Genomic DNA, 18,228 nt, shown 5'->3' with positions numbered 1-18,228 from the left:
GCTTTTTAAATATGTAAAATGTTAGGTTGAGTCACAAGTCTCAACTACGAAAAGCATTTTCTTTTTATTTTTTATTTTTGAGAGGGAGCCTTGCTCTGTTGCCCAGGCTGGAATGCAGTGGCTTGATCTCAGCTCACTATGACCTCCGTCTCCTGGATTCAAGCAATTCTCCTGCCTCAGCCTCCCCAAGTAGCTGGGACTACAGGCGTGCACCACCACACCTGGTTAATTTTTGTGGTTTTTTTTTTCAGTAGAGATGGGGTTTTGCCATGATGGCTAGGCTGGTCTCAAACTTCTGATCTCAGTTGATCCACCTGCCTCAGCCTCCCAAAGTGCTGAGATCACAGGTGTCAGCCACCACACCCAGCCAAAATTTAGAATTTTATATTTTAAATTCCTTTTTTTTGGCCGGGCGCGGTGGCTCAAGCCTGTAATCCCAGCACTTTGGGAGGCCGAGACGGGTGGATCACGAGGTCAGGAGATCGAGACCATCCTGACTAACACGGTGAAACCCCGTCTCTACTAAAAAATACAAAAAAAAAACTAGCCGGGCGAGGTGGCGGGTGCCTGTAGTCCCAGCTACTTGGGAGGCTGAGGCAGGAGAATGGCGTCAACCCGGGAGGTGGAGCTTGCAGTGAGCTGAGATCCGGCCACTGCACTCCAGCCTGGACGGCAGAGAGAGACTCCGTCTCAAAAAAAAAAATAAATAAAAATAAATAAATAAATAAATAAATAAATTCCTTTTTTAAGTAAAAAGTTCATATCAAGGCAAAAATGAAGGCAGAGGGTGTGTAACTGAGAAATTACTGAGAACTTAAAATTATTTTTTCATTTTTATTAAATGAAACTAATACCATAATATTTTCTGTGGTTACATTAAAATAATAAAAGTCTCCTAAAAAAAGAACTACATTTTTTGATATGTCAAATACTCACTGAAGAAAGTTTTAAAAGTTTCTATTGCACTCAAAGCATGAATCAAAGGATGTTCAAAGGCTAAATTTTTGGCAAGTCTGAAACATATATTACAATTAATTACTTCAACAAAAAGCTCCTCATTAGTCTTCCTTAATATACCTTAAGACAAATCATAGCTTTTCCTCTGTATATACACTAGTTTTTTATGTCCAACTGTCAAGTTTTCTCTTGGGTTCCATGCCATTATGTCAGAATATTAACTCTAGTTAGAGAGGTCTATGACTAAAATGCATAATATTCTATACCCATTCTACAATCCTGAAAATACCTAATGCATGCATTTATACAACCATCAGAACACATCTTAATGCCATATTTAAACACACGTTCTACTTACTGGACATTGGTAGAAAACTTCATTTTTGTTTCGGCCCTCTGCAGCTTCCACTGCTATGTACTGACTCAAACCAGTATGTATGCAAAAAGTTAAAGGCAGACAGTATTTCAATCCCTGTCTCTGCTGGAATCCTCCGGCAGCTGTATCGACGTCTAACAAATCTTCAGAACGATAGTGATTAGACAGTGCCATGCTTCCCAATAACCTGAGGAGCATACAGACTCAAACATGTAATACCCGGCAGTGCCAAACAGCTGTGCTTCATCTTTCTGATGAATAATAATTTCCCACTCACAACTTTATGAGTACTAATTAACATGACAATTCCAAATCAGGAATACCCAAAGCACTATAATTTCTAAATATTTAATTCAAACTCTTTTGATTGGAAAAAAGATTCGATTTAAATTAAAAATTAATTAAATGTCTAAATGGCAATGTTTTAAAAAGAAATACAGTTTTATTGTTTTCAAGAATCCATCTTGCCATGATATATTGATTTGCTGGTGTTCTGCTAGCCATGTATGTATGGCCAATTTAATGTTTAAAGAAGTAAATTATCTGATGCATTTATCTTGATACAACCTTTAGCTTACCCTGTGCAACCAGAGAGTATAAATGTAAAGCAGCTTAAACCTTGTCCAAATTTTCACAAAGTTGGATGCCTGGGGTATAAATTAATCTCATTAAATATACATATAGCAATACAGGTATGAAGGTATTCCTTGATGAGATTCCTAAGTCTCAATGCTTGAGCCATGTATAGATAAAAATCCCTGGGTTGCAATTTATGACCTATTTGTCATGTCGGTTCTGGGCAACTCTTCTAACAAAGTTCTCTCCTGTTTGCTCTTAAAATCTGACAATTTTTCAACTTTGTCAAGTTTCAGTTCAATAGGAAAAAATAGCCAATAATTTAGGGTCATCTAGTCCTAACTGACTTCTGTTTCTGACCTATACCCAATATTTGATTTCTTTCTTTTTCTGAGACAGGATCTCGTTCTGTTACCCAGGCTGGAGTGCAGTGGCTTACTGCAGCCCCAAACTCCTGAGCTCAAGAGATCCACAGGTCCCGAGTAGCTGGAGCTATAGGTGCATGCTACCAAGTCTGGCTAATTGTTTGTAACTTAATTTTTTATAGAGACAGGCAGGATCTTGCTATGCTACCCAGGTTGGTCTTGAACTCCTGACTGCAGGAGTCCTCCTGCCTTGGCATCCCAAAGAGCTAGTTTCAGGCGTGAGCCACCGTGCCCTGCCCCCAATATTTGACTTCTGAAGGCTACCTTGTAATCTCAATGTGATTACCTCCGGGATTCCCTATACTCATTCAACCCTCATCTGAAATTGTAACAGAGTCTCACATGATTCTTCACATACAAAGGAACACCAGGTTCCAATAAGAACAATGCGAAGTTCTCCTTAAATTCTTATTAGCATTTCACAAGCACAATGTCTCTGAAATAGCTGACTTTCATAAAAGTGCAAAAGGAGTAGGCCCATTCAAAGCACAGCCTTCTAAAACTGTGGGTGAATTCTGATGACTACTGCATGGTCCACTTTTACCCAAGAGTTCCACCATGTAAGGTGGATATGGTTGGCTGGAAGCCTGAGGCAGGAGGGTCCCTTGAGCCTAGGAGTTCAAGACTAGCCTGGGCAATATAGTAAGACCCCATCTCTAAAAATAATAATAATAAATAAAAATTTAAAATAATAAGAGTTTGTAAAACAAATCTTAAAAAAACAAATAAATAAAGCTGAGCAAGGCACAGTGGTATGCCTGTAGCCCCAGCTACTTGGGAGGCAGAGGCAGGAAGATTGCTTGAGCCCAGGAGTTAAATACCACTAGCCTGGCAATATAGCAAGACACCATCTCTTGGAAAAAAAAAAAAAAGGCTGGAGGCGTGGGTTGCATCTGTAATCCCAGCACTTTAGGAGGCTGAGGCAGGAATTGCTTGAGCCCAGGAATTCAAGACCAGCCTGGGCAACATGGCAAGACCCCATCTCTACAAAAAATACAAAAAAGTAGCCGGGCGTGATGGTGCGCCTGTACTTCTAGTTACTGGGACAGCTGAGGTGGCAGGATCGCTTGAGCCAGGGGAGTCAAGGCTGCAGTGAGCTGAGGTCACGCCACTATATTCCGGGCTGGGAGACAGAGCAAGACCCTGTCTCAAAAAAAAAAAAAAAAAAAAAAAAAGTTCCACAATGAATACTTCATTTTTTAGAATTAAATTTTAAACAGGCCATTCAACTATAGACTGTGTTTAATATGACAAAACAATTTTCTTTAGTGTAGTGTATGCAGCTCTGGACAAATGATTGCTCTTTACATGTAGAGTAGGTAGAATTTGCATCAAGCTCCCAAAATAATTTGCCTGGCCTGTAATAAGATACACATTTCAAGAGTTCTGAAGAATTTGGTTAAAATATATCGCACATACCTTTACTGTGTGTCCCATCTCCCATCCCATACCAGACTTCACTTTAACTATACCAGTATATTGATAGAAACTGTGTTTTTATGAGATATATTTATTTTGGTAAAATCTAATTCAAGCTATAGATTTTGTCTTATGGATTGCTATAAAGGAGAAAGAGGGAATTCCATGCGTCTTTAATTTGTTAAGGGTAACTACAAATACAATTTATTTACTTTCATTCTAAAAAATAACTTGCATCATTAAAAATAACCAAAACATTGAATATCTTACCCAGGAACCACTAACTTCTGTCCATTGTGGATCCGGTATGAACATCGATAATCGTCAGGAAGCTTGCAGCCAATCTGCGCTTCCACAGCGTCAAGGTCTTCCTCTCGAGCACCCTCTATAAAGGCACAAAAAAGAGTGAATTGTGAAGAAACAAGCTTAAATCTAAGAAGAAATGCAATCTATCTGCTAACTAATGAAACAATCTTGGAGTGAGTGAATTCTGTCCAAAATCTACGGCTGAAATAGAGGGAAATGAATTGAAACCTAATTTGCAGCACTGAGCAAGCAAATTTCTTAGTTTCCTCCCAACAGGGAAAACACTGGCACTTAGTAAAATATGGAAAGTGGGTACCAATGAGATCCACAATAATGTTTTCACATTATAACACAAACCTCTAAATTGCCTAAATCTAAAACATTCATACTGCCTTATTAAAAAATAATAATAACAAAACCCCTGGAAGTTCTCTAAACTGATGTTACTTAAGAGTTTTAACATTGACTCTCAATGGGAAATATAGGATATAAGGTATGGGTTCATGTGTGGGAAGGCCATTAACTTGAACTCTATTTTGCATGTTTGTAAATTTGCCACATATTCGAACTTTTGAGAAGTGGGAAATAATGACAAATACCAAGAGAAGAGATCGACATTCAGCAGCAGCCCACTAGGTTGTTGGACTAAACCTCTTGCTGAATATTGACAACAAAAAATTGGCTTGAAGACTTTTGAAGAATCACAACGGCAGGGGAGAGGGGTCCAGGAGAAGAGGGAGACTGAGAGGTGAGCCAGGCATTGGAAGCCACCTTGTCTTTAGATAAGATAAAAATTGCTGTCAATTCTGAAAGCAAATATGAGGTTGAGTGGCCAAGAAGCTGTGCAAAGCTTTAGGCAGTACCACGAGGCTAGAGGGCAAAACAACAGAGTTCAGGGTCCACAAAGGAGAGAGGGACCTGGTAAAACCCAAGGTTTTTGGGCTAGGATCCTGACTGACATCCTAGGAAAAAGGATGAACTGAAAATAAGACTAGTCCTCATAAAGACTAAAGCCCAGCTTTCAATCATATAACAATCCCTGATTGCATTACAGTGATCTGCCCATTGACTAGCTGCTAGCCAAAAGCAAAAGTAATCTCTAGAAGAAAATAACGTTACCCCAAATTTCAAATTATGTCTAGCAATAAATTAAAAACAACTAGGCCTATACAAAGACAAGATCTGACTAAAGAAAGAGAAAAAATAGAAAATAGAACCAAATCCATAATACATCGTTACTGGAGTTAGTAAACATGGACTTAAAAATAACCACGATTGATACATTCAATGAATTAAATGACAAGGTCGAGTATTTCAGCAGAGAACTAGAAACTATAAAAATGAATCAAATGGAAATCTTAGAGCTGAAAAACGCAAAAACTAAAATAAGAATACACTGAAAGGGTTTAACAACAAATCATAGTTTCAAAGCTGAAGAGGGAATTATAAACTGGAAGCCAGGTCAGATGACAAAAAGGGATGGAAAAACACAAAAAAAGCCTAAGACACACATGGGAGGACATGGCAGAAAGGTCTATGATACAAGCACTGGAATCCCAGAGGTAGAGGAAAAGCAGAATGAAGCAGAAGCGGTATTTGGAGATAACAGCAGAGAATTTTCCAAAATTGATGAAAATGTCAAACCATGATTCAGAAGCACCATAAACCCTATGGAGAAAAATTATAAACAAAATGGTTATCTAGATATATCTTGGAAAACTGCTAAAATCGAAGATAAAGAGAAATTTTAAAAGCAGTGTGGGGGATAAGGTGAGTGTACAATTACCTTCAAAAGAAAAACAGTAAGACTGACAGCTAAATTCTCTACAGAAACAATAGAAGTTAGCTGGACTCAGTGGCTCATGCATGTAATCCCAGCACTTTCGGAGGCTGAGGTGGGAGGGTGGCTTGAGGCCAGGAGTTCGAGACCAGCCTGGGCAACATAGAAAGACCCCCATCTATTTAAAAAAAAAAAAAAAAAAAGAAAGAAAGAAAGAAAAAAAACTTAAAAATTAGCCAGGAATGGTGTCGCACCTGTAGTCCCAGCTACTCGGGAGACTGAGCTGGGAGGACTGCTTGAGCCCAGGAGTTGGAGGCTGCAATGGGCTATGATTGTGCCACTGCACTCCAGCCTGGGCAACAAAGCAAGACTCTCTCTTTAAAAAGAAAATAAACAATAGAAGTCAGGAGAATGATACCTTTAAAGTGATGAAGAAAAATCACTGCTGACCAAAACCCTATAACCAGTGAATATATCTTCAACAATGAAGATGAAATAAATACATGTTTAGATAAACAAAAGAAAAATTCAGCAGCAGCGGCCAGTTAAAAGAAATACCAAAAGGAATTCTTCAGGTGGAAGGAAAGTGATCCCAGATGGAAGCATGAAGACATAGGAAGGGATAAAGGCCAACCAGAAAAGGTAAATATGAAGGTTAGTCTAAAAGAATATTGAATATGTAAAATAAGAATGTTTTCAGGGAAACTAAATATGTTAAAAATCAAAATCACAAAAACTATAAATCAAAAGGCAGGAGGGAGGTGATTGGAGTTAATGCATTATAAAGTTCTTTCATTGTCCAGGAAGTGGAAAAAATACTAATTTACATTAGACTTTAATAAGTCAAAGATGCAACGTTTTAATCTCTAATATAATCACTAAAAAAAGAAAGGAGAAGGGAATGGAATGAAACATAATTAAGAAGATTGCAAAAAAGGAACAGTGAACAGGTGGGACAAATAGAAAAACAAACAGAAACATGGTATATCTCAACTCAAACACATTAGTAAATCTATTAAATATGAATAGATTAAATAATCTAATGAAAAGACAAACTGACAGACCAGATAAAAAACAAAAAATTATATACAAGAGACACATCTTAAAGTAAATACAGAAAACAAAGCTAGAGTAGCTCTACTAAAATCACATGAAATGAGACTTTAAGGCAAACAACTTTATAAGAGCTAATGGAGGACTTTTGTAGTAACAAAAAGGTTAAATTCACTACACAGATGTTTCAATTCTAATTTTATGTACCTAATAAGAGCTTTAAAATATATTTTTAAATGACAACTAAAATGGGGAAAAGATATATCTACAATCACAGTGGCTGTAGTTTTCTCCTGCTGTAATATTAGCAGCTTAAAGCACTTATTATTTCACAGTTTCTGTAGGTCAGGAGTCTAGATATGACTCAACTGGATCCTCTGCTCAGGCCCCACAAGGCTGAAATTATGGCATCAACTGGGGCTGCTATCTCATCTTACGCATCGTATGCTTAGGATCCTCTTCCAAGCTCACTGGTTGTTGGCAGAATTCAATTCCTCAGGACTGACGCCCTCAGCTCCTGGAGGTCACCCACCATTCTCTACCATGTGGCCCTCTCCATAATATGCCAGTTTGCTTATTCAAAGTCAATAGGAGAGGCACATTGAATCTGACTTCTGGAAGGGCCCAGTCCCTTTTAAGGGCTCATCTGATTAAGTGGGGCCCAGTCAGGATAATTTGCTTTTTGATTAATAATTAACTCAAATTCAACTAATTTGGGAACTTAATTACATATGCAAAATCCCTTCACCTTTTTCAAATAATATGACCTAATGGAAGAAAATCAGTTATTTTCATAGTACCACCTACACTCAAGGAGAGATTATTGTACCAGGCATGTACACCAGTGGGTGGGAATTTGGGGACTATCTCAGAATTCTGCCTACCACAGCAACAGATTTTATCATACTTCTCTCATTAACTAACAGAACAGGTAGACAAAATAAACAATTCAGTAAGAGTGTAGAAGATTTGAACAAGATTAACAAATGTTACCTAATTATATATACAGTATTGAACTCCATAATCGCAGAAAATACATTATTTTTAAGTATACACAAAACACTTACCAAAATAGATCATATACTAGACCACAGAATAAGTTGTAACAAATTTTAAATGACTGAACTCACATAAAGTGTATCCTGTGATCACAGTGGAATTAAATTATAAATTATATTTAAAAGATTACTTTAAAAGTCCAAAATATTTAGAAATTAAGTAATACACTTCTATATCATTCATGGGTTAAAGAAGAAATCAAAGAAATCAGAAAATACTTTGAACTGCATGGTAATGAAAATACAATGTATTAAAACTTATGGGACAAACTAATGTGCTCAGTGGGAAATTTAGAGCTCTAAATTCATTTGAAAAAATAAGAAAGCCTGAAAATCTATGATCTAAGCAATGATCCCAAGTCAAGAAAGAAAAAAAATCACAGTAAATTCAAAGAGAAGACATCAAAGAAATTAATGAAATAAAAAACAAACATACAGTAAAGGACTGACAAAGGCAAAAGCCAGCTCTTTGAAAAGATTAATAAAATTAATTCACCCCATCTAGCAAGACTGATGAAGAAAAACAGCAAAAGTATAAATAATTAATATTAGAAATGGAAAAAGTGATAGCACCACAGATCCAACAAGCATTAAAAAGATAAGAGGATATTATGAAAAACTCTATGTCAACAGATTTGAAAATAGATGAAGTGGACAATTTCCTAGAAAACAACTTATCAAAATTTACATAAGAATAAACAGAAAATCAAAATGCTCCTATATCTAATAAAGGAATTGAATCCATAATTTAAAACTTTCCTACAATGAAAACTCCAGAATTGAATGGCTTCACTGGTGCATTCTACTAATCATTTAAGCAAAAAATAAGACCAAGCTTACATAAACTCTTCCAGGGAACAGAAAAAGAGGCAACACTTCCCGACTCGTTTTATAAGGCCAGCATCATCTTGATACCAACACCTGACAAGAACATTGCAAGAAAGGAAAATTACAGGCCAAACTCTCATGAACACAGATGTAAAAATCCCAATAAAATACTAGCAGATCATATCCAGTACATATAAAAAAGAATATATTACAATCAAAGTAGGATTATTCCAGGAATACAGAGTGGTTTAGCATTCAGAAAAGCGATTAATGCATTTCACTGCATTAACAAAATAAGGAGAAAAATCATGAGAATCATAAGGCAGACAAGGCATTTGATAGAAATTCAATTATCCATTTAAAAAACAAAAAAACCCTCTTCCCAAACTAGGATCAGAGGGACTATCTTCAATCTGATAAAGAATATCTACAAAAAAACCCTACAGCAAACATCTTATTTAAAGGTGAAATGCTGAAAGCTTTCCCTCTGCAATCAGAAAGATAAGGATGCCCGCTATCCCATCATTACTCTTCTCCAACAGTGTACTGAAGGCCCTCGCCAGTGCAATAAGGCAAGAAAAAGAAATACATGATATATGAGGCTTGGAAAGATAGAAATACAACTGTCATTATTCTACATCTTAGGGAAATGTGAATGAAAACCACCACTACACACCTGCCAAAAAGGTTAAAATAAAACGAATGATAACATTAAAGTGCTGGTAAGAATGTAAACTGGTAGAACTACTTTCAAAACTAAACACCATCTTTTGAAGTTTAATATAAGCAACTCTATAACCCAGCAAACCCAATGCCAGGTATTTACCCAGTAGAAATATACTCATATAGACATCAACAATGTATATAAAAATTTACAGCATTATTTGTAATAGCCAGAAATAAAAATAACCCAAATATCCATTAACAGTAGAAGGAATAGTCTACTCAGATAATGGAGTACTATACCGCAGTCAAAATTAACAAACTCTGTTACACTCAAAAAGACTGAATCTCACAAAGTGAAATAATCCATACAAAATACTTATTCATATAACTTACATAAAGTTCAAAAAAGAAAACTACTCAACAGCATAAACAATCAGAATAATGGTTGCCTCTGTGAAAGAGGGAAGAAATATGAGGAGGGCTTCTAGGTACAGATAATATTCTACTTCTTGATCTGGAGGGTGTTAGAAAGGACAGGTTGGCCGGGCGCGGTGGCTCACGCCTGTAATCCCTGCACTTTGGGAGGCCGAGGCGGGCGGATCACGAGGTCAGTAGATCGAGACCATCCTGGCTAACACGGTGAAACCCCGTCTCTACTAAAATACAAAAAATTAGCCGGGCGCAGTGGCGGGCGCCTGTAGTCCCAGCTACTCCGGAGGCTGAGGCAGGAGAATGGCGCGAACCCGGGAGGCGGAGCTTGCAGTGAGCCGAGATGGTGCCACTGCACTCCAGCCTGGGCGACAGAGTGAAGACTCCGCCTCAAAAAAAAAAAAAAAAAAAAAGAAAGGACAGGTTTACCTCGTGATAATTCAATGAGTTGTGCACTTACAATTTGTTCCTATTTCTGTATGCTAGTTAAAACCATTAGTGACAGCATGTACCCCTGGACATAAAGTGATGAGAGGGGCACTTCACATCTGCAGTTATCTAAAAAAGAAAATAACTCCAGCTCCAGTCTAATCGTCAGTAAAATATCAAGATGAAGCTGATTTGAGCAACTGCAATTGCTTTTGCACTAACCTAATACAAAATACCTGATAAGTACTCTCTCAAAAATGTCAAGGGGCTGGGTGTGGTGGCTGGTTCACGTCTGTAATCTCAGCACTCTGGGAGGCCCACAGGGGCAGATCACTTGTGGTCAAGAGTTCAAGACCAGCCTGGCCAACATGGTGAAACCCTGTCTCTACTAAAAATACAAAAATTAGCCAGGTGTGGTGGTTTGTGCCTATAGTCCCAGCTACTTGAGAGGTGGAGGCAGGAGAATTGCTTGAACCTGGGAGGCAGAGGATGCAGTGAGCCAAGATCATGCCACTGTACTCCATCCTGGGCGACTGTCTCAAAAAACAAACAAACAAAAAAAAACTGTCAAGGTCATAAAAGACAAAGAAACTGCCACGGATCAGAGTACACTAAGGAGACATGACAACTAAATGCAATGTGGTATTCTGGACTGGATCCTGGAACAGAAAAAGGATAATAATGGAAAATCTGGTGAAATTCAAGTGAAGTCTGGAGTTTAGTTAATAGTAATGTGCCAATGAAGATGTTTTAGTTTCATAAATGTCCCAGAGTGGGATACATAAGGGTAAAGGGTGAGGGGTGTATAGAACTCTCTGAACTCTCTTTGCAACTTTTCTGTAAATCTCAAATTACTCCAAAATAAAAAGTTCATTAAAAAAAGAGAAATTTTAGTATAAAAGAAACGAAGCTGAATGGCAACCTGAACTATGGGATGAGGAAAGAAACTAATATTTGTACGGTATATGCCACACATTAGACACTTAACATGTAACATTAAGAAACTAAGAATTTCTTGAAGAAGAGAAAGAGACAAAAATAAACATGGCAAAAAGAAAACTAAAAGGAAATATATGTTTACAATACAGTAAAATCAAGGTTGAAAGAGGTATCCAACTAGAATAGAATTTGGGAGGCAGAAAGACCACAGTTAATCTTTACTCTACTACTTTGACATAGTTTGTATATTTGTCCCCTCCCAAATCTCATGTTGAACTGTAATCCCCAATATTGGAGGGGGGCCTGGTGGGAGGTGATTGGATCATGGGGGTGGGTTTTTTCTCATCAGTGGTTTAGCATCCTTCCCTTGGTGCTGTCCTCAAGACAGTGAGCGACTTCTCATGAGATCTGGCTGTTTAAAAGTGTGCCGTACTTCCTTCTCTCCCTATTGATCTTGCTTTTGCCATGTGACACGCCTGCTCATGCTTTGCTTTCCTGGTGAGTAAAAGCTCCCTGAGGCCTCCCCAGAAGCAGATGCTGCCATGCTTCCTGTACAGCCTGCAGAATCGTAAACCAATTAAACCTCGTCTTATAAATTACCCAGATTCAGACATTTCTTTATAGTAATGCAAAAATGGACTGATACATACTGACTGCATGATTTCTGGCAAGCTATTTCACCTCTTTAATCCTGTTTCTTCATTCTCAAAGGGGGATAATACCACCTACCTTAGAGAATTATAGTGAGGATTAAATAAGACTTCACGTTTAATAAAGTGCTTTATTCGCACTCAGCAAATATTTATTTACTTTCTTTTCCCCTTAACCTACTCATAGAAGGAAATAGTGAAAAAGTTACTAGGAGCCAAGAAGCCTAGATTAAAGTTGTATCTTGATCACTAGTTTGATACCTTGCATGAGTCACTTAAACTCTCTGGGTATGTTTCTTCAACTTACCAGCATAAACCAGGACGGGCACATTAATAGCCCACACTCCAAATCCTGGCCTGCTGCCTCCTTGTAGGAATAAAGTTTTATTGGAATACAGCAACGCCCATTTGTTTATGAATCATCTTTGGCTGCTTTCCCCCAACAGCTGAGCTGAAGAGTTGTGACAGAGACCATGTGTCCCACAAAGCCTAAATTTTACCGTCTGGTCCTTTAAAGAAAAAGTTTGCCAACCCCTGGTCTAAACAGTCTCTAAGGTGCCTTCCAACTCTAAAATTTTAAGCCAAAACTTAAGGTAAATATGAGATATGAAAATATGTGATAACAATATGTCTTAATTTCAAGATGCTCCAAAAAAATTTCCCCAAGCCCAATGCCTATTTGCTTTCTGATTTTCCTTTTTATCTGCAACCTCTATAACCCTGCAATGGAATCAAGACTGTGGCAGCTGAGGTGAGCAGCAAGTTTCCTGACTTGGTTCTAAAATTCATAAGCCTAGGGTTCCAAGAACCCCCAGCACTGCAGATATCAAAGAGCCTTTATCCTATTCCAACTCATGGCAAAGCCCCAGAGAACTGGCACTGTGGAGGAAAACAGGAGCTATCAAGGAATTATCTGACAACCTCACCTCCAACTGCCAGGTAGTACAGGGAGCCTGGAAATACCAAAATTCATGCACCAAAAAAAAAAAAAAAAAAAAACAGAAAGAAAAAGAAAAGAAAAATAAGCAGCAGCAGCAGCAGTTACATATCCTTAGTTTTATCTTCTTGATAGCTCTGAGCCTAAGAGCAGAACCATATACCGTATCATGTTCCAAATCTCCTAATATTTAAACTAGCTCTTCTAGTCCAATCCACATTCCAAACATAATGGGATAGGTCCTGTCTCTCTTCAGTCAATGTTAAGACCATAGCTCTGGAGTCAGCTCTGTATCCAAATCCTGGTTTTTGCCTTTTCCTTTGTGATGGTTAAACAACCTAGTTTTTTTGTTTGTTTGTTTTGTTTTTGTTTTTGTTTTGGAGACAGAGTCTCGCTCTGTCACCCAGGCTGGAGTGCAGTGGCACGATTTCAGCTCACTGCAAGCTTTGCCTCCAGGGTTCACGCCATTCTCCTGCCTCAGCCTCCCGAGTAGCTGGGACTATAGGTGCCCACCACCACGCCTGGCTAATTTTTTTGTATTTTTAGTAGAGACGAGGTTTCACTGTGTTAGCCAGGATGGTCTCCATCTCCTGACTGCCCGCCTCGGCCTCCCAAAGTGCTGGGATTACAGGCGTGAGCCACCGTGCCCAGCCACAACTTACTTAGTTTTTTATGCCTTAGGTAATCCACCTATAAAATGAGAATAGTAATTATTTATCCCATAGGACTTTTGCAATTAAATGGAGTAATACTCAAGAAATACTTAGCCAGTGCCTAGCTTTGTGTTTAATTAATAATAGCTACTGTAAGCCCTTGCCTTATCATCACCAAATACCTATTTTCAGATTTACTTTCCTCTTGAAATATTCAACCCTACATACCAAGTAAATAGTATTATTCTTTTTTCTAAGAAAAGGTACTTTTCTTAATCAAGGGTACTTTTCTTCAAAGCTCGACTCTTTCTGCCAAATCATTCTTTCTTCTACCTTCTAGCAATTGAGTTTCAAGCACCTGGTCATGCAACTGTGATTTGCATGAAAGTAATATTTGCATGGGAAATCAGAGAGGAAACACAAAATGCAAAAGGAATAGTGTTTCAAAAGAGTCTTTAGTTCTAAAGGGAAGAAAATATTTGAGAAGAACTGATTCCAACATTAGCTCAGCAAAACCGAACATGTATACAATGCCTTTCAGTATAGAAATCTGAAAAAAACTGGGAGGGTAAAGCAGGTAAGTGGCAATCTATCTACAATCTGTCTATTTCAATGATTGTTAATTAAATCAAATTAATGGAAATAGCTTAATATTTCTTGCCAAAATTGGACAATAATGGTATAATAGAAAGAGCATATTCTGGAGTCGAACAGACCTCAGTTTAGATCTTAGTTCTACTATTTTGTAAATGTCAAAATAAGGATAAAAGTTTTCCTTACTCTACTAGGCTGCTCTTACACAGGTAAAGACCAAGGGTCTTTCTGAATATTAGACTATCAAACAAACATTTACTTGTACTGAAAATAGGAAAGAGTGCTGATACAGTAGGCAAAATTTCACAATCAAAAAAAAAATCTTTTAAAAGAAATCACCGTAATTACTCTCACACAATCTTAGCATGACTATTTTCTTAATAGAAAACAAATATAAGGATAAAAGTTCAGCTTTCCCTTCTGATAAATAACCATGTGGGTCCCAAGGCTGAGAAAAAACAGCGTAAGCACTAGAGTGAAGGTCCCACTTCCATGGCCAAATATGAACAGTAAATCACAGACAAGGTTGGATTAACACAGTTGCGTAGATGACAGAGATTCAAAGCTATTTATACTAATAGTAATGAAAACGGGGAAGGGGACCCTGCATTCCCAGTACCTTTCAGAGATAAAACCATCCGAGGACACCTGGGCTCCAAATATTTCTTGAGATCATCCCAGGCCTTTTTAATAGCAGCATAATGGTCAATGTATCTTCCTACATCAGAGTAAGTATCTATGAAGAGAGATTTCCAACACTGATTCTTCTGTGTTTTCTCTTCCCTAAATAGATGAAAAACATGAGACTTAAAATCTTTTAAAATAATATTAGCATTTATTTTAGATACCTACAACATAAAGGAACGTGTACTTTTCTCTTCCTTTTCATTATATTTTAGCCACAAATGAAGATCAGATAGCAAAAAGTGATATATACATTAAAAATTTTAACAAAAGTTACTGCTGGCATGGTGGATTGTTAGGCACTCATTTTCTCATTTTCTTTCTAGTTATTTTTTTCAGTGTTCTAATCTTTAATAAAATATGAATAGTAGTAACGTATAAATTTCAACTTACTCTTAAAAATATACCAATTATAAAATTTTAAAGGCATCATGTATTCTGTTTTAGAGAATACTTAGAATCTTGTGATATAATAATATTAATCTAACACATATCTACACTGAATTAGTTGAGAATCATAGAACATGAAATTAATTATATGATTCAACATTCCTATTGGGTAAAATTCCCCAAGCATTTATTAAGTGTCCACTTAGCCACTGAGGATATAAAAAATAAGGCACATTTTTTGCCTTCAAAAAAGGTAGAGTCTAATTAGTGAGAAAGAATGAAGTATAAAATTAAGAATCAGAAGTGATAGAGGGTAAGGCAGCCACAGGGGGCCTTAAAGTAACATACTAACGAGCTTGGTAAGAAAGGCTCAGTAAGCCTTTGTGATGAATGTAGAAGGAGGGAGAGAAGTGGGGAGAGAGAGACACACACAACTAGGATGACTCCTAATTCTGATTTGGATGCCTGAGTGGATGATGCTGCTATGAAGACTGGCAATGCTGAAGGATAGGTTTAGGAAGGGGGAAAAGAACAATTCAGGGTGGGTTTTTTTTGCAGGGGTAGGAGAGGGAAAGGGAGCATCTTTTTATTAATCTAAATAATATACACATAGATTATTAAAACTAAAAGGTACCAAAGAACTTACGATGAAAAACTATTCTCCTGTTTTAAGTCCAACTCCTCAAAGGAAATCTTAGGTGTTTCTAGAAGTTACGTCTATAGTTCTAAATGTTTATGCCTCTAGTTGTTGATTTATCAACTTCACATGTATCTACTGATACCCCAAAGGGAAACACGGGAAGATCTAGCAATACTTAAACTTCCCCTTACCTGTTCTTTTTCCTCCCAGTGTTTGATAGCTCTGTTATTAATTTTCAGTTCTGTCTAAAGCTTGCAGCTTTAAATAATATGCTTAAACCTCTGCTTCTTACTTCACCAACTTTAGTCACTACCTGACTCCACTCAATCTAAGAAAAGATATTAGCATTCCTACTCATTTCTTCCACCTTTCTCAACTCCCACTTTCTGTCATCTGCACTTTGATTCTGTCAAATTTGTTAACATTTACTGAATCCAGTTAATAAATGTGGGACAGCCAATAGAAAGGTCCAGCAGACAGTTCTGCAAACAATTCCAGAGCTCAGTAGGGAAGTCAGGGAGGGAGATTCAGGTTTGGGAGTTAGGAGCATGCAGATAGTCACTATAAATGGCAACAATGCATGCAGTAGAGTTCAGAGAGGGAGAGCAGAAGTGGGCTAAGGACAGAACCTTGGCGAATACCAACATTTACTAGCAGGCACGAGAAGAACCACCAAAGGAGATAAAGAGACAAGGGTTAGAGAGGAGAATCAGGACAGACTAGTGTTATGGAAGAAACCAAGGACCAGTTTTCAGAAGTACATATTCCCCGAATACTCACTCAGATATCAGCCAGTATTTTTTGCAATGTCTTCTCCAGAGCGGATCATGACTTGATAGTTGGCTAAGTCTTCGACTGACATAGCAACAGCTGGCAGTAACCAGATTCACCGATAGTATTAAAAAAAGTAAGAAAACAATTTTAAAATAAAGATTAAAATATTCATTGTTAAGTTTTGTTTTATGCCTTTTGTTTCTCTTATTTTTCACTGATTACCCTTACAATTACAAAACCATTTTTTTTTTTTTGAGACGGAGTCTCACGCTGTTGCCCAGGCTAGAGTGCAGTGGCGCGATCTCGGCTCACTGCAAGCTCCGCCTCCCGGGTTCCCGCCATTCTCCTGCCTCAGCCTCCTTAGTAGCTGGGACTACAGGCGCCCGCCACCGCGCCCGGCTAATTTTTTGTATTTTTAGTAGAGACGGGGTTTCACTGTGGTCTCGATCTCCTGACCTTGTGATCCGCCCGCCTCGGCCTCCCAAAGTGCTGGGATTACAGGCTTGAGCCACCGCGCCCGGCCAAAACCATTTTCTAAAACATGTTTAACATGTTAAGTAGTATAATTGCCTTGTTAGTAGTGAAACTAGTTCACAAATAAACCCTGAAACATCTACAATCTAAAACATGTTTAACATGTTAAGCAGTATAATTGCCTTGTTAGTAGTGAAACTAGTTCACAAATAAACCCTGAAACATCTACAATCGTAATTTTTCACAAAAATATCTACAAACCATATATACCACTGGAGTTAATCTCTAATCAAGGAGTTGTCCTATGCTTATTGTCAGGACAATACTCACTTCTACATATAGGAAGAAAGTTATTTAGTCATAAAGGGACTTGGGGTTTTTTCCCAAGATCTGTAAGATATATGCTACTAAATACACAGATCTTTTATTTTTGTTTTTTAAAATTTTTTACTTAAAGGAAAAAAGTATTGCCACCAAAACCACTTTTTCATTAAAGCAACTACTGGAAAGTCCACCTATAGAGGGTGCCTGAATCATAACAGATCTGATTCAATAATCATGGCTCTACAAGTTATCAGCTGCCACAAAACATGGAATGTTAGAAGCAAATAACTTTCTTACCATATAAAGATTTCTAACACAACAGTGTTGCAATCCTGTAAATTCCACCCTACATAATTAATTTGTAAAAAGAATGAATCTAAGATTAGTACTCAGTTATATTAACAGAAAGTAGGTATTCAAAGATCTCACTTGGGCAGTAGCTAATCAACAGAATCTTAAATCACATCAGGTTTGTCAAGACCATAACTAAGGTGTGTTAAACACCAATCTATAGTAAACAAAATTGCCTTTGTTTGATTTTCAGATTTTACAGAAACATCATCTTCATCCTTTTCTGCCAAGTTCAGGAGATGCCCAAATTAACTTTTGTAAACATAGGAATCCCTTCAGTTTTGTGCATTCAGTTTCCATACCCTCTTCTTGATTCCTCTCCCTCCACTGCCCTAGGAGCTAAACAACATAAAAGAATCTGGAATATGCGTGAAAGATGAATTCAATGCACATCAAGATTGAAAACTACTGTTCTAGAGATTCTGATCCAGTTGGTTTAGACTGAGATCTGTACCTCAGGCATCTATAAGTTTAAAAAGTGCCACAGGCCATTCTCATGCACAGGTCATTCTGATG

The 18,228-nt window shown here is 37.6% G+C and overlaps 1 protein-coding gene across 2 annotated transcripts in view; it reads right to left on the bottom strand.

Annotated features, from left to right (window-relative positions):
* FBXO3 (F-box protein 3) overlaps positions 1-18,228 on the bottom strand; it is a 34,571-nt gene that overhangs the window by 13,864 nt on the left and 2,479 nt on the right. For both annotated transcript variants that reach the window (XM_045371665.3, XM_005578238.5), the window contains exons 2-5: positions 16,570-16,659; positions 14,695-14,858; positions 4,024-4,138; positions 1,316-1,520 (exon numbers count right to left, since the gene is read on the bottom strand). In XM_045371665.3, the coding sequence (XP_045227600.1) occupies positions 1,316-1,520; positions 4,024-4,138; positions 14,695-14,858; positions 16,570-16,659 (574 nt within the window). The remainder of the gene's footprint in view (positions 1-1,315; positions 1,521-4,023; positions 4,139-14,694; positions 14,859-16,569; positions 16,660-18,228) is intronic.

Source organism: Macaca fascicularis, chromosome 14, assembly GCF_037993035.2.
Source record: "Macaca fascicularis isolate 582-1 chromosome 14, T2T-MFA8v1.1".
Taxonomy (NCBI): domain Eukaryota; kingdom Metazoa; phylum Chordata; class Mammalia; order Primates; family Cercopithecidae; genus Macaca; species Macaca fascicularis.
The sequence above is the reverse complement of the archived record's forward strand: the minus strand, read 5'-3'. Positions and strand labels throughout refer to the sequence as shown.